This window comes from Chenopodium album, chromosome 24, assembly GCF_948465745.1.
Source record: "Chenopodium album chromosome 24, dcCheAlbu1.1, whole genome shotgun sequence".
Classification (NCBI taxonomy): domain Eukaryota; kingdom Viridiplantae; phylum Streptophyta; class Magnoliopsida; order Caryophyllales; family Amaranthaceae; genus Chenopodium; species Chenopodium album.
Window position 1 is genome coordinate 36,872,297 of NC_137857.1, and position 21,014 is coordinate 36,893,310.

General features: G+C 34.8%; 2 protein-coding genes across 2 annotated transcripts; one reads left to right on the forward strand and one right to left on the reverse strand.

Annotated features, from left to right (window-relative positions):
* The first annotated feature begins 10,060 nt into the window (after positions 1 to 10,060).
* LOC145611020 (uncharacterized) lies at positions 10,061 to 10,498 on the forward strand. Its single transcript, XM_081666260.1, has one exon. It carries the CDS (start codon positions 10,061 to 10,063, stop codon positions 10,496 to 10,498), a length of 438 nt encoding a protein of 145 aa, XP_081522386.1.
* Positions 10,499 to 12,448: 1,950 nt separating this feature from the next.
* LOC145612568 (secretory carrier-associated membrane protein 1-like) lies at positions 12,449 to 19,721 on the reverse strand. Its single transcript, XM_081667915.1, has 13 exons — positions 19,493 to 19,721; positions 17,434 to 17,499; positions 15,664 to 15,777; positions 15,489 to 15,551; positions 15,129 to 15,162; positions 14,295 to 14,417; positions 13,873 to 13,935; positions 13,669 to 13,762; positions 13,535 to 13,580; positions 13,378 to 13,445; positions 13,253 to 13,301; positions 12,892 to 12,957; positions 12,449 to 12,782 (listed from the first exon to the last, which is right to left on the reverse strand). The coding sequence occupies exons 1-13, from the start codon at positions 19,547 to 19,549 to the stop codon at positions 12,696 to 12,698; spliced, it is 930 nt and encodes a 309-aa protein (XP_081524041.1). The 5' UTR covers positions 19,550 to 19,721; the 3' UTR covers positions 12,449 to 12,695.
* Between the last annotated feature and the right edge of the window lie 1,293 nt (positions 19,722 to 21,014).

The following is a 21,014-nucleotide window of genomic DNA, read 5'->3' on the forward strand; positions in this document are numbered from 1 at the left end:
GACATTGGATCTCGAAATAAAATGGTGCAAAAGCATGAATTATAGCCTCTATTTTTTGGAGAGTCTTTGAATTTTTCGAACTTGAAAAGAAAAGAGACCAAGGAGCTTCACCAAAGGTACCAGAACACCACCACATGAGTGGTTGGAATAGTCTAATTCACCTCTAAAAACATATGTCTAGTTATAGACATGCCTCTCGTCATTGAAAGGTGCAAATATAATGCCTTGGGGAATTTTCGATATTTTGGACCTAAATAGAAAAAGGGTTGAGGTCCTTCTTATGGACTCACATTACATTAGGAGGTCACTTCAATTGTTAAAACTTGAAACCATCCACTTTGCTGTTAATCGATATTTTTTTTGTTTCGTTACGAATATGGCTCTCAACCATGATCTTGTATGCGACTGATTAGTGGTCGTAGATGTTTCCAATTAACATTTTATCAATTTGGGATGCAATCCCCATCGTCGCTCGAGTCCTCGTCATTAGGTCTTAATATCTTCAAAAATAGTCCGATCAAACAATGCAATTTTATTGAAATAAAAAAAAAAAAACAGTAAAGTTCAAAATTGATATTTTTTTTTCAAACTAAAGAACCCTAGTTTTTGTAAAACAAATGAAAAACAGAAGTGGAACAAGTTGCTCCGAATTTTTTTTCTCTCTCTCTCTCTCTCCCTCTCTCTCTCCCTCTCCCTCTCTTTCCTCCTTCCTGTTTTAGGAAACTTGCATGATATTTATAAAATCAATTGTATTGAATGTATGAAATCGTTTATATTGAAAATGAGGAAAATATCTCCATATAAGTCCATAACAATGTGCCAATAAAGCATTTGTATTTTAATTTTTTCTAGAGGTAGGCCATTTTATGTGTATTATTTGTATAGTGATCATGTAACTCTTGAACATTTGGGCTTGGATTAAAATTGGATCCACAAATATGTAATTTTCTTGGCCCCACAAAAGAAGAAAGTGGAAATTTATTGAAAAGTTGGATATACGTATAACGTAGTCCATTAGTAGACATTCCCAAACAGTAGACCAATAACGTATTAGAATCAAGGGTTATCACATGGTAAAGCAATATGGCCCAATAATCTTATAATGATGGTTTGTTTGACAAAATTGTTTTAACCTAAAGTTCTCACTCATGGCCATGTTACCAATTGCCCATATGTCGGCCTAGGGCTTCCTACTAATTTTCCTATACAAAATATGATGTCGATAATGGTATCAATATGTGAATGTCAATTAGTTTAATAATAAAGATAGAAACGACATTTAAGATTGGTGATTAATCAAATACTCCATTATTAAACATGTGGTATTAAATTATGAGAAAGCTTATTTTCACATTATTATGACTTATGAGTATAATTTTTAAATCATCAAACCGAGACAAGGAAATACCTTTCAATTTTTTAGCATATCCTTTATTTGGCAACATCATTTTTGGTTATGCATGCCTAAATGTTAAATTATATTATACCATTCATGTACTCACTCGGGTTATTGTTACATGTGATTTGCATAATTGCATATAAGGATTAAGATGAAAATTTATATATGAGTTGTTCCACATCGTTCAAGAGAGAGAATGGATATTTGATGCAAATTGTTTATAGGAAGAATGAAAATAGTTAAAATTGATGAAATAGCAATTAACAATTTCACTTTTGTTTCGATGATTTATATATAACATATAAAGTACTTCGTATTATTCATTCCATTCTCTTTATCTTCAATTGTAGTATTTTTTTTATTAAATTTTTTTTACACGGTAAGATACCGCGAGTGCCCCTCCTATCACAGGAGGGGTGGGGTGAAGATTATACCCAAGTCACTTCATTTCTGGGGGAGATGGAGGGAATAAGACTCGTTCTCTTCAATTTAATTATTTCAGTTCAGTTCAGTTCAACTGAGTTCAGTTTAGATCAGTTCAGTTCAGTTCAATTCCTAATTTATTTCACTTATAAACAATTCAGTTCAGCTTAATTCAGTAAATCAAAACAAGCCCTCACCGTCCCTCCGCTCCATAATCCTCTTATTTTCATTCTACTTGAATAGTATCAAACTAATTAAGCTACCCTATAATTGCTCTTGCAATCTTCATTTATCACGCAACAAAAATGACAAAATAGGTGTACTAAGAGTAGTACGGCATTCTCGTTATTTATGAGGGTGTTTCGTATATGAGGAGAAACGCAAATAAATGATATGGGATAAACTAAAATGTGGAAGCTATATATTCATTTACCTGGAAAATATTTTACAAGTATAAAACTTTGATAAGATTAGCATGTGGACATAACCCTACAAGCATTTATAAGGATCATGGACTAAAATATTTGTATCATACAACATGGGGTGGGTGCAACTTAACGCGGTATTGTAGATTTTTGTAAGCAATATGGAAATAAATGCTGGCAATTCATTTTCAAATACAACTCTGTCACTACACATGTTCTTAATTTTAGTACATCAATAGTGTATAAGGTTCGCAGAGTTGTGTTGAGAGTCTTGAGACTAATTGTTTCACGTTGAAAAAAAAGAGAGAGTAGGAGATTAAATGCTATTGGTTTCAGGATGGAACCTTATTGGACTTGTATGTGGTTAGACTTTTCTTCGATTCTATGTGTTTTTGATGTAGCTCGATCATTACAAATCTAGCTAAGTAAATATTGGCCCCTTTGTCTTCCAAGTTCCAACTTGTAGAAAAGCTAAGCACTATTTAGTACCATTTTATATTTATTGGTTTATGCAATCACAATTGATGGATGAACCCTATTTAATATTATTTATATTCAATATCTTAATGGAAGAGCACATTGTAAGGACTTAACAAACTGAGCGTTGCACATATATATGGTACATACACAAAAATGGGATATATGATTTTGAACTTTGGTTCGTCTTTGATCCATCAATGCAACTAATTTGAACCGTATGATAGCACATACAACTAGGTTCAATTCATGGGTGGGGGACCTTGGCTTGGGGCTGACCAAATTAAATTGTATGGTTTGAAAAAGTTCAAAATAGATTTGGAATAATATGGATGATGCACCATGCACGCTTGCACAGTTGCACTTAACAAAATTATACTAGTAGTAAACCTTGCTAAAGTACGTCTACTAGGTTTGAAGATATTCCTATATGTAGATAACACTTTAGCATCTTGAGGTCGGATTGATATTTTAAATTAATTTATACTCCGAGTATCTTTAAAGTAGAATAGAAGGAGTAATATACGGAGTATGTAGTATGACAAATAAATGTACTTCAACCATATCCTAACTCCAGTCCAAGTTAGTTGCAACTTTAGGGTATTATTTGTGAGATATAAAATATTCTAAAGTTGCAACTAACTTGGACCGGAGGTAGTATTTATTATAGATTTTAATTGCTATAATTTGATTTAAAATGAAAATAATTGCGCCGTTTGAGGAAGAGAAAATGAAAATTGATGCCAGTTATTTTGTTCATTGGAATCTTCTAATCACTGTAAAATTGTTTAATTTAAAGGTAAACATCAATATCTATTATGTATAAATTTTCAACATGCAGTTGAAATGTTTATCATAAAAACCGTCAATTATTACAATAATATTATAATATATGCAAAGAGTACATCTTAAAAAGGAGATATTTAAGCAGGAGATTGGGGGTGCCTACTGCCTACCCACATTAATCAATCTCCCAAGAATGTTGTGTATATACAGAAAATTTGATAAATATTCAAATTAAGATCTCAAGATATTGACTTTTTAAAACGCCATAAATTAAATTATTATGATTATGAATTGACAAATGAAAAGAGGGCCATTTGGGAATTTTTCTTAGCTTATGATGGCCAGATCATGAAGTAATTGCTTCTCATCACCCAACATATAGCTTACTATCTACCCTTGTTTTGCATTTAATGTTAATATTGATGTAGCTAGTTGAATCTGATCTCTTATCAATCCTTTTTAATACTTGGCTTACACCATAAGTACGACTATGTGTTCCCAAGTGCTTAGCTATATATGAGTACTTTCTTGGTCGTTTTTTTAAGTGCGCCATTTTAACTAACAGAATAATCGGTAACAGATGTGTTAACACATAAATACTTTGTAAATTTTTAATTATCATAAAAGTATGCTTGTAAAATGTTAATATTCAGACTCTATTCATTGAGACAATACTAACAAACGTTACATGACTATGTTTTATTTTATTGATCTAAATCGAACTTGGGCACTTGAAAGAACCTAGTAGGAGGATTTTTGGTTTGGTTATTGGAAATTTTGGTTTGGCACTTTTGTGAAAAATAGTCCATGCATTGTAGTGATAATAATAGGTGACGAATAATTGATTACCATGTTTGCGGAAGTAATTTTAATTTTGGTAGTTGAATAAAGAAATATCTATGCCAAGAAACCGTACCTAGGACATAAGGACGACAGACAACTTATTAGACAATAACATGTGTTTAAGCTATCAACTTCTTGACCAAATTGATGAAACTACATACAGTAAATGTTTATGCACAGGGCTTGACGATGGGAGTTCAAAGCCTCAAAGGCAAGTTTTTATGGACATGTGATCGTCGTAGTCGCAATGAAATAGCTTAGCATGCTACAACACTGTGACTCTGTGTTAGTTCACACTTTACACTAAATTACTCCTTCAGTTCCCTTTTATTAGTTAAACTTAATCGGATTATTTCTCTATTATAAAAAGATTCTAAACACAGTTAACAAAAATGTTAGGCAAGATAGACTAGTATCTTTTACCATATCTTTGTAATTTACTTTGATATATTTTCCTAGATATATTTCCTATCGTATCTTAGGAAATAATACTTAGTTTCCTAGTTTTGATAGAATTAGGAAAAGATATTCCTTGTGGCTCAAGGAGTACAGCAGCTTGTATAAATATGCAATATGGTGGAATAATAAAGGCGAGCAATTGAGTTATCATATTATCATGGTATCGGAGCTACGGTACTAACAAAATTAAATTATTTTTTTTTAAAAAAACCAACCACCCAGATAATGAGCGACGCGTAAGGGGGCAAGCTGCCCAATCGGAGTCGCACCATCCATTGAGAGTTAGATCGCTGTCAGACCGTAGTAATATTCCCTGACCCGGAGTGCTCTTCAAGTAGCGTACTACTCGGGTTGCTGCCTCCCAATGGGCTTGCTGTGGTGCTTTCATAAATTGTGAAAGTACATGCACCGAGTAAGTAAGATCAGGCCGAGTGACGGCCAAATACACCAGCCGGCCAACCAGCCTGCGGTACTGTTCCGGGTCTGCCAGCAGGGGACTATCGCTGCGTGCCAAGCGGTGGTTTTGTTCCATCGGAGTCAAGGCCGGTTTCGATCCCAAAAGGCCCGATTCTGAGATTATATCTAGCGCATATTTGCGTTGAGATAGGAATAAACCGGTACTACTTCTTGCAACCTCAATACCAAGAAAGTATTTTAGTACTCCCAAGTCCTTCATATGAAAACAAGTGCTCAAATAATTTTTGAACAATTTCAAAGCCGACGAATTGTTCCCTGCAACAATTAAATCATCCACATAAACAAGAACATTAAGTTGAACCGACCCCTTTGTAAAAGTAAAAAGGGAGTAATCCGAGTAGGATTGAACAAAACCATAGTGTTTCAATGCCGTTGTAAGTTTGGCAAACCAACACCTAGGGGCTTGTTTGAGGCCATATAATGACTTTCGAAGGCGACAAACAAGATCTGGTTCATCCGTGGTGAAGCCCGGGGGTAGCTTCATGTATACCTCCTCATTTAAGTCACCATGAAGAAACGCGTTATGGACATCCATTTGATGTAGCTCCCAATTCTTTGAGGCGGCTATAGCAAGAAAAGCACGAACTGTTGTCATCTTGACAACTGGAGCAAATGTCTCATCATAATCAATGCCTTCGGTTTGGTGATTACCAAAGACAACTAATCTTGCCTTCAATCGTTCAATACTTCCATCAGCATTGTATTTTATTTTGTACAACCACTGACTTCCAAGGGCCTTTTTCCCGGGAGGGAGTTTCTCCATTGTCCATGTGCCATTATTTTCTAGAGCACGCATTTCTTCTTTCATAGCCATTTTCCACCCATCATCTTGCATTGCCTCTTTGAACGATCGTGGTTCCTTGCCTCCTGTTATAGCTGCAACAAAATTTCGATGTTTCGCAGAAAATTTATCACAACTAACATAATGTGCTATAGGATACGGCATACCTGAGGGAGGTGGAGAAATTGGATTGAGTGATGCTTCGGATGGACTATTACGAGCAACGTGAGTATGAGTGACATAGTCATCTTTATATTTGGTCGAAGGTATTTTTGTGCGGTGACCACGCCCTAATAAAGTAGGTGCCGTGACCCCACCCTCCTCTCCTTCCCGATCTGCTGCCGTGGCTGTGGGATTAGTGGCAGCAGGTGGCGGGGTTGGAGACTGCCCATCATCATGATCCTCAAAAATTGGATAATTATCCATATTGTCCCCCAAATTAATTGTGGCATGTATATCATCATTATCAATGTCAATGTTGGTGGTTTCGACATCTAAATATGGGTATATCGTATCCTATAGCACATTATGTTAGTTGTGATAAATTTTTTTGGGCCACTCACCAATAGCTTGGAAGTCTAAGAAGCAACCCACGGTAGCAACTTCTTCCGGGGAAGCTGAGTATCGTTCAATGTCAGCTTTGACGATGGAAATGAAGTGGTTAAAGGGACTACTCTTGAGTTTGGGCGTGCAACATCCACGAGCCATTCCAATTTTCTGTGATAGTCAAGCCGCGATACACATAGCTCAAAATCCGGTTTTTCACGAGCGCACTAAACATATCGAGGTTGATTGTCATTTTGTAAGGGATGCCATTCAAGAAGGCCTAATTATTCCACATCATGTCCGTACAAATGAGCAGTTAGCTGATATTTTTACAAAGGCATTAGGAAAGCCACAGTTTGACTATCTTCTTAGCAAGTTGGGCATCTTTGATCCGAGTGCTCCAACTTGAGGGGGGGTGTTAGGCAAGATAGACTAGTATCTTTTACCATATCTTTGTAATTTACTTTGATATATTTTCCTAGATATATTTCCTATCGTATCTTAGGAAATAATACTTAGTTTCCTAGTTTTGATAGAATTAGGAAAAGATATTCCTTGTGGCTCAAGGAGTACAGCAGCTTGTATAAATATGCAATATGGTGGAATAATAAAGGCGAGCAATTGAGTTATCATATTATCAAAAAACGGGGTAAAAATGAAGGGAGTAGCTAGTAATGTTAAATTTACACGTACAAATTTTCAATTACACAACTGTATAAATTAAACTTTCACATGTTTATCTGGACCAATTAAGAAAGCTCTTGGATCACCTAATAACAAATTTGTCTAACAAGTTTGACTTCAGTTGTACGATTGGCTTGTGAGAGTAGATTACGGTGAATGATAATCTAAATAATTATAGCAGCAATTATTGTTAATAGAGATGTTTTCGAGTGTGGTGCCATCTGCTATATACATAGGAGGTTCGATCATCATGAGTCATACTTATTATGATTATTACCTATAGAGCCATAGAGGGGTAACCGTGTAACGCCATACATGATTAAAACTCAAGGGGACTATCTAGGCCATGGCTCGCCCTATATAAATCATTATTTTTATTTTGGTGTTTAGAAAGCCATATGGACGAGGGTAAAAATCGATCCCAAAATCTCCTAAAATCGGGATGGAAGCTCTAACCACTTGAGCTATCCATCACTCTCATATAAATCATTATTAAGTACACAAAACCATATACCGGAGCTTTAGTTGGCCTACCCTACCCTCTTGCACAATTGTGTTTTAAAAGTGCTGTTTGAAGGGTTTGTGTTCACTTCTGGCAGCACTCCATATTGAAAATTTCCCTTTTGTTCCCATTTAATTCTTTCTATTTTTGTCAAGTTCCTTTGTTTTTTCCTTTCCTTTATTGCAATCTACTGTTGTCTTTTACTATTCTAAATATTGTCTTCTACTTAATGCTTTTATGGTTTATCAATTTGTAAAGCTAAAATTATTTTGATGGAGAAAAAAAAAAGACAATCTTCCCCCACTAATTTAAGACAATATTTTAATCAGATTAATTCAATTCTAAAGAAAAGAGTCGAAGAGTTGTAACTTGAAATGGTAATGGATAGCATAGAGAATATTATTCAATGAGCATATAAATATAATTAATATTCTACAACTCTACTGATTTATTAACTGTTCATATATGTCTATAAAATTTGAACATCCATACTCATATATACCATATTCTTCTTTTCCGTAATGTTACAAACTATTAAAGTTTGAACTCGCATCGACTCCAATTAGCATAGCAATACATCACCTGCATCCTTGCACCAAAAACATTATAGACGGTGCTCCCATGCTAGTGCACACATTGCACACACAGACGTGTGTGCGCATTGCATGCATGCACATACTAGCACATAAAATAGATCGTGTGGTTGTCATGCCACACACTCGATCTTTCACTTGTACACTCTTTAACTCTTTAGTCTTCCATGATTTAAGACTATCAAGGTATGTACTAATGTATATTGTATGCCATAATGTCATACTTAATATTCTTATAAATTTCACTAGCTACATGAGCTTAAGACCACAAAAGAGCTAGCACTCCAAACAACACGGAAAGAGTACATGCCAATTGCCTAACACATAAAAATGAAAAATAAATTAGTTCATGTAATGTAATGTGATAACCATTAATAAAAGCCACCAACTTTATAAACTATTTTGACCAAAGAAGTTCAACCTTCCAAGTGTATAGTGTACAACAAAGTTCCATTGGATTTGGCTTTCCACCAATTTCCTATTTCGGATTATAGATAGTGAGCTCAATCAATTTTGCACCTTTTTTATCCACCATGTGGGACCCACCCTAAAAATAAAAATAAAAAAAGAAGGATTTTGGGCACCTCTAAAATTTTCCACGCCTACATGCAATCAAAGCAACCCTGTCTGCTCAGATTACCACAATTACAAGTGCTCTTTATAACCATGATTAATGTCATCCAACCTACTCCTTTTATTTTAATTAATTTATATCTAATGCCCCATACCTAAGTTGCCCATGTGTACTACATATGTTAATCAACTAGCACTAGCTTATTGCCTCTTTTGAAATTTATATATGGTGATTTAACTAATATTTCTATCTATAATAATCTCGAGTAATTACGACTTTAAACTAATTCCTACATCATTTAATTCAATTTAATTATAATTATTGTCTCTTAATTCTTCGAAATTGAATTTGTATTCTAGCAATCAATCTCTTACTCCTAAAAATTATACTTAAAATTCATAAAAATAAAATACCTGACCTACTTCATTTTTTTAAATTCATAATTCATCGCTTTTTAATGTTTTTGTTTTTTTTTTTTTTAATTTTTATTTTTACCTTTTGTCGTTGTTCAGATGGGTAAATTTTTTTTAAATGGATAAATTATTAAATTTGTAACATAAATTATGTTCAATATTATTATATGTCAATGAGTGCTTTGAAATCAAAATTTAAGCTTTTTATCTTGACTAAAAACAAAGGAAGCCCCAATTTTATCACTTTGATAGTAAATAAATTAAATTAATTATGGCAAAATTGTAAATAAATCAACAAATATTATCATTCAGCATGACATTTGCGTAATTATAATAATTCATATAGGGCCCACTTTTAATGAATTACTGTACACTTTTACAAATTAATAAACAAAATTAGTTTATTAGGGTGATAAACTTGTATTTTCTCCTATAAACATCAAACAAATTACAAAAGAGAAAGTAATAATCGATAATGCGTACACATATGAGATCTTTATTTTTTCCCCCGCACACACTCAAGTGACCCAACTGCCCCTTACTTGCTCTCTTAAATGCTCTCTCTTTCTTTATAAATACACACATTCACACCCATCTCACTTTAGTCCATATCCTTTAATCTGCACATCTAATCACAAAACAACAAACAAATCTTCAAACCAAAAAACAAATTACACTATGAACATCATCAAACCAACAAAAGCAAGTCTCCTCCTTACTCTCCTCATCATCACAACCCTCACTTCCCTAACCCGGGCCACCCGGCCCGACCCGACTTCCAAGGGGGGCAAGCCCAAGGGCCACAACAACGGTGTTGACTTCTTCGGGCCGGGTGGCGGGTTCGGGATACCCGGGTTCAACGACCCGGGTATGTTCGGGGGTGAAGGAGGCGGGTACGGATACGGATACGGGACCCCGAGCGGGGGCCACGGAAAGAGTGGTACCGTAAGGCCTAGTGTGGTGTGCAAGGAAAAGGGGCCTTGTTACATGAAGAAACTAACGTGCCCTGCAAAGTGTTTTTACTCCTTTAGTAGGTCTGGCAAGGGTTATGGTGGTGGTGGAGGAGGTGGGGGTTGCACCATGGATTGCAAGAAGAAATGTAGTGCTTATTGTTAAGCTTTTATGAGTGGGAAAATTAATTATTAAGTGGTTGTTTATATCTTTGGTGATACAACAACTACTAGCTACTATAAATATATATATGTGGACTATATAGTATATGGTACGTGATCTTATTTAAGGCTTTTATTTGTTATATGGTGTTACTAATTAGTTCCTATTATGTTACTTTTATATGAGTAAATAGTAGGACTTTTATAATTTATATGTAGTTATAAACTTAAGATCATGTTATGTATTATTGTGGTTTTGTTACTAGTATTAGTGGTTTGTGAGGGTTTTTATTCTTGCTTTTTGTGTTTGCTTTGCTTTGATGTTGTGGGATGTAATATATATGGTACTGGTGGAATGAATAAAGAGAGGCTCTATCCTCTTGCCTTTGGTTTTTGTTTGGTTTGAGCGAGGCTCGAGTCGGTGTGGCCGGCACCAGCACCGGAGCTGTGAGGCAAAGCAATGTAGTGGTTGTGTATGAATGGGTGGGTGGTGGGTGGGGTGGGGTGGTGGTGGTGGTGGGGGGGGGGGGGGGGGGGTGTACAACTTCCTATTAAATACTAAGGAATAAGGATACGGAATACTCATTTAATACTATGGAGTATATAAGAAGAAAAATACATTTACGTGAATTACTAATACGGAGTAATATGTTAATTATTAAGTATATGTATAAAGGTAGGGAAACGACTTGTACTAGATCTTTAAGGAGTTTAAGTACATTCTTGAAACATGCTTATATTTTAGAATACGTAACATTAATTAGTGTATTAAAAACTTACAATTGGTCACGCAAACTTAGCTTTATACGGAATAGTAGTTTGGATTATCGTTATATGTAAAAATGTAAAATATCTTTTATATTTTTTTATTGTTTTTGTAAGGTAGGTCCTTCTGTTTGAATACTTCCTTTGTTAATTAATATGATAAGCTATAAGCCTATAATGATGATGGTTGCATGATGGACTGCAAGAAGAAATGTATTGCCTTAATTGTAGAAACATATGTAAGAGGAATTAGGTGGATGATATATCTTTGCCTCCTTGGTGATGCATGTACCATGTACCACTCCGTTTTATATACAAATACAATATTTAATCTGGAGTAATCAATTTATATACCTCGTCAATTACTCAATACCAACTACGGAGTACTAGTCAAGGTTGAGGCGATGGAGTAGTGATATCACTCCCTCCTCGTATCCTGAGATCTTGGGATAAAAAATGGATGGATGGCGATAAGATGGGATGGTGACTTTAGATATATGTGGTAGTTTATAATAGCGTAGTGATTGATCGATCTTTACAGGGGTAAGCTTCATGTATAGACTATAGAGGATAACTCGAAAACCATGATTTCGAAACAGAACATATATGATTATGATCAATCAAAATTTCACGTTCTTATTAAACCGTTCCCAGGCTTCGGGGTTTAGTCAGTGTTTTCCGGTTTAATCGATATACTTCCCTACAAGTCATGATACAGGTAACACCACTACAGCACCCACTTCAGGCATTTACAGTTTACACTCTAGCCCGTCACATATCGTTATTGTTCTCAAACATGCACAGACCTTAGAAACCAGAGTTGGCCAACAGGCTTCCGAAAAGATAAAATTCGCGTATATGATTTAGGTTGTTTTTAACAGTTATTAGTAATTCAATTCGGATAGGGTCACATTCATATCTAATGTCAACTAATTCAAATAATAAGCTAATAATGAAGCTCACAATTACTTTGGGGCCTCTCATCAAGTAGGATCATCTTCAATTTAGGTCCCAATCAGGTCATGTGAATTAAAGTACAATTTGGATTCGGCTGGAAACAAGCTCAAATTCAAGTCACTACCAAAAACGCGCAAATATCTTTATTGCAATAGCAAAATATATGTACACATACGGCGTACATTGCAGCCAGTCTACCATGAATTAAACAAAATTACTGTACACACTGCAGTTGAATACGCGATAACTTTAAAAATTCATCTATAGAATGTGCAAATCAGAATTAATGTACCTACAACCTTTTATGAAAAGAAAACAACCCTCTCACAATCCGCTAATATGAAAAATGTGAAAAGCAAATAAAGGAACAATGATATATATAACACGTATGAAATGTGCAGCTGAAAGATGGTTTTCGTTCTCTACCATACACAAGGGGTTACTATCCTGAATCAGCACTTAGCAGTCATTGGATGGAATCAAAATGCAGCTCTCATGGCACCTCTAGCAGCCTCCTGCCTCATCTGTGCTGCCTTGCCACTGCCTCGGAAATACATGTATACTTGCTGCCATATTCATATTATTTTGACTGTTAGTGCTCCATGCAATCAAAAATTACTCAAAAAAAAACCTTTAGAAATGACAAGGGAAAAATTGGGGAGAAAAGAGGTAGACCTGAAGAACCCATACGCTGACTACCGACTCAAGGCAGAATAGTCCAAATCCAATGAAGTAGAAAATCTGCAAAGGTTGATAGAAATTAATCACCATGATAACACCACTCTTGAAAAGAAACTTTCAAGAGGATCCTTCAGGAGAGCAAAGTGATAAGGGGAAGGCAGCAGTTAAATATAGAATAATGCCTGAATAATATCAGTAATATCACACCATACCTTAAACTACAATGATTTTTTTTTAATTTTTAATTTTTTTTTTTAATTTTTAATTTTTTTTTTTTAATTTTTAATTTTTAATTTTTTTTTTCGGTTCAAGTGGTCAATTAATAAGAAAAAAAAATTAAGGATTTAAAACTAACCCCAACCAAGGCATTCTGGCTAATAAGATCAATGGCTGGAAGGATTCCTCTGTTTACAAGGAAAACAAGGGTTAGACAAAAATTCTGACAAATAAAATGCACAAGGCATAATAAACAACACTTACGCGAGGGATTTTCCTTTAAAGACGATAGGAGGAGCAACAGCAGAAAAAATACAGAAGCCAACATGAATCTGCAAAAGGAAAGAATGATAAAGAGATGAGAATGGGTTTTCTCCAAAATAAATCATAGCAAGCTGTACGACAGTCTAGGAGCCATTACCAGATAGAACAAGAAGAACCATCCAAAGTTCATGGCACTTTCAGTCCTGCACAAAAAAGGAGGTATGGAATGTTAAGGAGGAAAAAAAAAATAAACAAGCACTTGAGGTGTATACGAATGCAAGTATCATGTACCTGAAGGCCCGGTATAGTGGACGATACCACAACACATAAGCACCAGGGACACCCGATATAAAGTAGATAATAGCAAGGAACCATATAGTTGCATCTGGAACAAGTCACGTATTAGATCGACTAGAAAGCCCAATATATCACAGGATCACAGGCATTCACAGCCACAATAGTATACTTTGAATACAGCAAAAAGTAGTAACTCACCACCACCCTTAATCCAAGCTGTAGTAACTGCTACAATGTTCCAGGTAAGACACAGTGTCAAACCTGCAACATTCAAACACTGACAATGTCAGAACAAGCAATCTGAAGAAGTATCAATTCAAAGACACAGGACAAAGAAACCAATTAACAGTCATGCAGAATGTTATTACACGAATTTGGAAAGCCTGTAGCAAGATGTATATCAAATAGGCCAATTTAAATTATGGGACAAACACAAACTAAAAGCGTTGTCAATCATCTACTCTTTACAAGGATCGGTACAGGTTAAAAAAAAGTGCAAAGGAATCCATTGGATCTTTAACAAGACCTACTGCGATATAAAAACACTTTCCTGTAATACACATCAACATACAAGTTAATAAGAGTGGAAAAAAAAAAAAAAAAAAAAAAAAAGAACAGACCTAGCAGAGTAGCAAAAGCTGTGTACTGTAACTTCTGCAGATGAATTGGTATCTCATTTCCGATGTCGTGATGGATAATTGGGAAAAATGGAGGCCAATTCTTGTCCTCGATAACAATTCCAGCTGTAAAGGGAAAATATGAATCAGCTCTAAACTTTAAATGTGGCCATCAACTATTGAACCAAAAAACACATACAATACGTTAAGTGACACTTAAGTCTGGCCAGGTCATATAATACAAGGAAACTAGTAAGAAAAATCAGAGTAAGCAGCACTAGGCAGAAAATACTAATGGGTAACATACTACGGAGTATCATGAATGGGATAATCAGAATTTACAAAGAATGCAATTTAGGTTCTGTTGCTCTGTTCAGTAGGCGGTTATAAATGATGGTTATGATGATGAACTGGCTTGTACGTTTAGTAGCAAAGACACATGTCAATATCCAAGCAATTGTAACTCTATCCATACAATGTGTTTTTCTTACACGAGACTTTCCTGATTCCTTGCAATATTACATATAGACTAATTACAATTACCGGTATTTATTACCATCTAGACATCTACAAATGTAGAAACTCCCACAAATTGATAAAATAAACGGCTATATAAAATAATAAATAAAATAACTGATGTTATTATACTCTACATGCAGTCAAATTTCTGAGAAACAATGTCAAGCACAAAAAAAAATAATTAAAAAAATTAAAAACAAAAAATAAAAAATAAAAAAAACACCTGGTGTCAAAGTGTCACTCTTACTACTGCATAGCAATTTAAATAAACAACAGAAAGAACAGTAAGGATGTCTTTTGGCTAAACAACAAGCATACCTCGTTGTGCGGCATCTTCCTTCCGTTTCAGCACCTGTATCATTCAACAAGACTTTTAAATGTAACCACAAAGACAATAGAAACTAAAAAAACTACAAGACGGGCCTAAATTCACTACAAAATTTACAATTACACATTAGGCCACTGCATTCATGAATGTGTAGTACAATGGGAATACACTTATGGAATTTCATTATATTCAAAGTATTGAACACAGAACAATAAAACTTCTTAACAAGCACTCAACAAGTAAATGATTACAAATTTACAATAATAAGATGAATGCATGTTGATCAAGCAAACAAGCAACCAGGATGGAAAAAGCCTACTGTGTCGGCAAAGCTTCACACAAGAACTTACCTCTTCTCTCTTTCTTAACTCAGCCTCTTTTGCTTGAAGTTCTTTCTCTTTCTTCTTCAAATCCTATATTAAAAGTCAAGGTCATTAATACATAAATCATAAGTAGCATCCACAACAAATATTGTAAAGTGACAAGATAGCAAACAATGTTCAACATGAAATTTTTTGCAGCTACCTTTCCAGAATCAAGGGGAATGTCAACTGTTGCAGTAGGATTGTAAAAGTCAGCAGGCTCAGGCGGAAGAGGTGAAAGCCTTGAATTTGAGGCTGGAGGAACACTTCCAGGATTCTACACATCAAGGAGAAAGTTCGTAAATAAAGCATATCATTATAGCTACAGTTGAAAACAAAGCCATGATAATCACCGATTCACCACTGAATATAAGACAATCAACAATCACACAGCTCTAAAGGCTGATTAATTTTCAAAAATAAAAATAATTAAAATAATCTAGGTAGCAAATTCATTTCTAAAAGATGATTGTGCCTAATGCTAAAACACCAACGAGTCTCCGACTCCCAGGTACATAAAAGACAATATATGCTGTAACCAATAAACAACAACATTGAAGCCGTAATACCAATGATGGGGTCAGCTACATGAACAAAGACTCATGTCGTAACAAATTATCAAACAAAATGCCTTTGTTGTTGTTTCATATTGTCCTTAGCAATTTCCAAGCCACACAGCAGATAGCTTATGTTAAGTCTATCAGTCATTTAAAAAACAAGCTTTCATCAGTTATTTGAACTAATTAGCACAACAGTACATAATCATCTCACAATAACATATTCAGCCCATCCATTTAGTGTCACTACCTGCTACTCCAGAAGTATGTGATATACAATTAGGGGTGTTCACGAGCCAAGCCTGCTCGCAAACTGCTCGATGCTTGGCTCATTCAAAACTCAGTCAAAGCTCAGCTTGAGCAGGCTCACCTGAAGTTCGATTTAAGCTCGAGATCTTAACAAGCGAAGCCCGAGCTATCCTTAGCTCAGCTCAAAAGCTCATGAACAAGCTCATTTTTTTATATAAATATCATTTTTTTTATAAAATATTTGTGATCTAAATTTATCTATTGACAGCAGGAGGTTATTGTCATATATGGGGCCTTATTTGAGGAAGTTTCGCTGTCCTTAAAAAATTGATACAAACAAGTAAATTTGAGATTAGATTGAACATTTGTTAATAGAACCCTAAGCCGAGTCATGTCTATGGGGTTTTGAGCTCAAACCGAGCTCAATTTCTCAGGCTTAACACCCCTATGTACAATGATTGCGTGGCCATTTGCACAATATTACGATAAACTTAGTTTAAACTTACATCAGCTACACCTTTTATTTTTTTAAGAGTTACTTGTATATTAATAAACTATTACTTACTGATGTATTTTGCACAATTGCACTCACATGAAAATGCTTAAATCAAATATACCCACACACAGAAAACGGTAGTCACCACACTTTATGGTTTAAAATTAAAAAAAAGTGTGTATATATCAGTTTATATATTTTCTGTTTTTGGCAAAATCAAAATAATTGTAAAATCCTAGTGATGGTTATATTAATTTTGGCTGCAGGAAAAGCTCGAACAATCAAAGGCTAACCCGGCACGATAATAAAGATGAAATCAAACATAAAAGTAGCGGTAACAATTTAAACCCTTTTAAATAAAACGGTGTCTCGTCTTAGTATCAATTTAGTGGTTCCTACCATAATAATGATTGAAAAAACATCCTAGAAACTTTTCCATACCATTTAAAATAGCAAAAGAACATAATCATTGCAGTAATCAACTAACCATGCCCTCAGAAAGTCAGAAAAGTCCTTGAGAGACCACATACTGAAATCACCCCCACAATATGCCTTAAAGCCAGAGTAATAACGGCATACATATAAGTCATTATGGAGATATGCTGGTTTGAAAATAAAGAACGGTACTTACAGGCATATAAAAGGCTCCTCCGGAAAAGTTTGATTGGCCTGAAGCTTTGGCCTTCCTTTCTTGTTCCTAAAGATGATTAAAACATTAGTCTGTCAATCATTTCTTATATAGGAACACAGATATACAGTTTAAGAAAATAAAATAAATTTTACTCCATTTTTAAAAAAGTAACATTTAACACACTTTTTTTTTGTCTGTTTAAATACCCTTTTGGGCAGGTGGCTTCTCTAACTCTTTCCATATGCATGGCAGCCACTAAAATGAATAAGGAGGAAGCATTGTCTTCGAAAGGAAAAAGAAAAAAGAATATCATTGATTGACAAAGGAATAGCTATAGCTATCATGAGCCAGTACAGATTACCTTGGTAACACCCTCCCCCCCCCCCCCCCCCCAACAACTACGTTCGTTCAACCAAAACTTATGGGTGGAGTTATGAAGGCAATGAAGCCTAGTTATGAAATAAACACTAATACCCTTTATTTAATAACACCATGTCACGTTTACACGATGACAAAAGAAAGAGGAAAAAAAAAACCCCATATAAAAGATACAATGCTATCTGCCAAAGCTTTATAAAAGCCAAAAAAATGAGGCAAAGAGCCATTTTTATGGCTTAATAAAATGCCTTCATACTACTTTCATAAGATTCAACCAGCTATTGCTCTACTGCCACCACCATGTTCACTGCGTTATTTAATTACAAGCATGCCAAATAATGCCACCAGGAACAGACGAGCAGCAACCACTTAAAATACTAGCGAACACATTAACTAAATGTTACAAGATTTACTTGATCTATTATACCAATGAAATAAACAAAGCATTTTAAAAAACACTAAATAAGCCCCCTCCAACCAATTAAGAAGAATAAAGCTACATTGTATGTACAAATCTAATTTATCAACATATTTGTTAGCTTCCTGAATCACGAAGCACAAAGATTAACACTTTATTGGTGGCGACTGGCACAAACAACGGGGAAAGACAGAGAGGGTGGAAAGTGGAACTGTAATTTCCATCCAAATCTCCCCAATAACGTTTATTAAGGAGGGAAGCTGAATCCCTCCCTCTCAGTGTCCCTCCCTCTTCTCGTTGTCCCAATCTCTTGTCATAAACAATGGAGCTTGTTCCCCTCCTTTTCACTTCTCTCTCATTTCAATAATTTCCTCTTATCACACAAAGTGTAGCACCAAAGTTTGTTCCCAACATCAGCGCACATGGAAGATAATTTCTTTATAGGATGCATCTAAGTCAAGTTAAACTTTACCTTCCTATACCAACATTTTTAGTCATATCATTAATTCTCTATAATCATAAAAATTTTAACCAGGCATCCTAATGTTCAAAACAAATCATAAGGTACACCTACGCTTTATTTAAAATGCATGAGAAACTACAACCACACGATAATAATCACACCATTTCAAAGTAGCCACATTTCCCCAAATCACTATACCATATGGAATTCCAAGAAAAACAATCCTCATCACCATAAACAGTTCCATAAGCCTAAACGACCACCAAAGTCATCCGAACACAAGGCACGAGAATCAGTGATCCGTGTAGAATGCAGACATGGATCCAAAGATAGGCCGGCTAAATTACCATGAACTACCATCAATCCATGGTCCAACCTACACTCCTACAGTGCGGTGCAAAATTGCATCAAAATGTTCAATGATCCGATACAATGCTTTAAGATCGATCACCTAATCAACAAATTACAAACAATAACGATACCCAATAAAAAAAATTCACACACATTAACTAAATGTGAGCATAAAGTTCACATTTTTAAGGGAATCTCAACGCGGATTACACACTTCATCAATTTCAACTGAAGTAAGAACAACAAACAACTGAACCTAGATCTAATAAATCTCAATACCCAAGAACCAAAAACCCCCAAAATCAAATATTACCAAAATTTTCAATCAATCAAACGAGAAACTACCCTTTTAGGAACAATCAAACTTAACCCAAATTAAAAATCAAATAATTGCGAAAATTAAGAAGAAAAAAAAACGAAGATAAGGGTTTGTGAGTGATGAAACTTACAGAGAAGGGATTGACTTCTTCTTCTTCAAAAGGGTTTGGATCGTAACGACCAGCCATTTTTTAGATCTTCAAAATGAAAGCAAAATCTGAGGAACAAAAACCCCAATCTCAAATAATCAACAGAATTGTAGAGAGAGAATGAATTGAAGAGAAAGCAAAGGAAAAAATAAAGGGTGTTGAACAAGGAATTTTAACCAAATTTTGACGAGAAGGGTATATTTGGTCAGCGTTAATATTTTACAAATTTGGGACTTTTCTCATACGACATAATACGAGTGTTTATCTTAACATTGCTAATTCATGTGATAACCAGCTGCATATATTCCGTACAGTTATTTTTTAATTGTAATTAGCGCGTGTTGGAGAGACGACAAAATAAATGTATACAAAATTTTCTAGGGATGTTAATGAGCCAATTGTCCCTCCACTCCGTGATCCTCACTTAAGCCATTAAGCGTAACAAATAGCTCATGTATAAGCTTGAAATACAGAGTACAAAACATTATTTCATGTTAAAGTATGCATATAAATGTTTAAGTACTATAATTGTCATACGTATTTTGTGCATGTAAATCATAGTTTATAAAATTCTTTGTATCTTCTCATAAACTTCATATTTAATAAAAGAGAATTGCATTAGATTTTTTTTTTCCCCATATTTGTAGAGTCACAAAGGTAGAGATTAAAATTGATCTCAGGATCTCCTAAAACGGAAGGAAAACTCTAATCAGAGTTATCCCTCACTCTCAAATAGAAAAGAAAACGGTACTTGTACTTGTGAACAATTTTGATTTTAAAGCGGTGCAAGCCAAAAAGTAAAAATAGGAGGCGTACGAAGATTTTCTTTGGCCTTTAATAGTTTGATGCGCTTCTAGAATTCTATTCTAGAACTAGAAACCGCATTCAAAAAGAAATTTATTTCTGTTAAGAAACTATTTTCATTCTCAACTTTTATTAATTAATACAACACATTAACACGTATCTAAGTATCTTGTTATGATGAAATAATAATCACAGATTCACAGGATGACAAGATTTACCACCATGATAAACAAATTACACCTAAATTCTGACCAGTGAGCACTAATAGAAGCAACGTTTGATGCTAATTTAAACCGTGCTAACCGGTATACGGATACAAACTATAGGCACATATCAGTAACTTCGATTACTCTGGCAAGGAGCTCGCCAAGGGTAAGTGATGGTTTGTTAGTTTGTTACAACTTATAGGTAGCAGCAGGTGTAACAAATTCAACAATAGCAAGGTATTATTAGTGTCAGCAACAGCTTTAGCATGTCGGCAATTAGCTATAAAACTTATGTACAAATAATAGTTAGAATCAGTCTTAGTACAATAACTTTGTTTATAATTCAGCTTGTTGTAAATTCATCTCTGTAATCGATAACATTCCTTGAGCTGACAAAAGATCAGCAAAGAAGTCAGAATCAGATAACTTAGATACCGATCTTCCTGTTACTCGCATACGTTAAAAAATAGCAACCAATTCCATAAATCGAAAGA

Bases quoted from the DNA above. Each gene is read 5' to 3' on its own strand.
- LOC145611020 (XM_081666260.1), top strand. From the start codon at position 10,061: ATGAACATCATCAAACCAACAAAAGCAAGTCTCCTCCTTACTCTCCTC.
- LOC145612568 (XM_081667915.1), bottom strand. From the start codon at position 19,549: ATGGCTGGTCGTTACGATCCAAACCCTTTTGAAGAAGAAGAAGTCAAT. The intron at 15,778-17,433 runs GTAAGTACCGTT...CTTGATGTGTAG, and splicing joins GAGGAGCCTTTTATATGCCT to AATCCTGGAAGTGTTCCTCC. The intron at 13,581-13,668 runs GTACATGATACT...TTTTTTGTGCAG, and splicing joins CCACTATACCGGGCCTTCAG to GACTGAAAGTGCCATGAACT.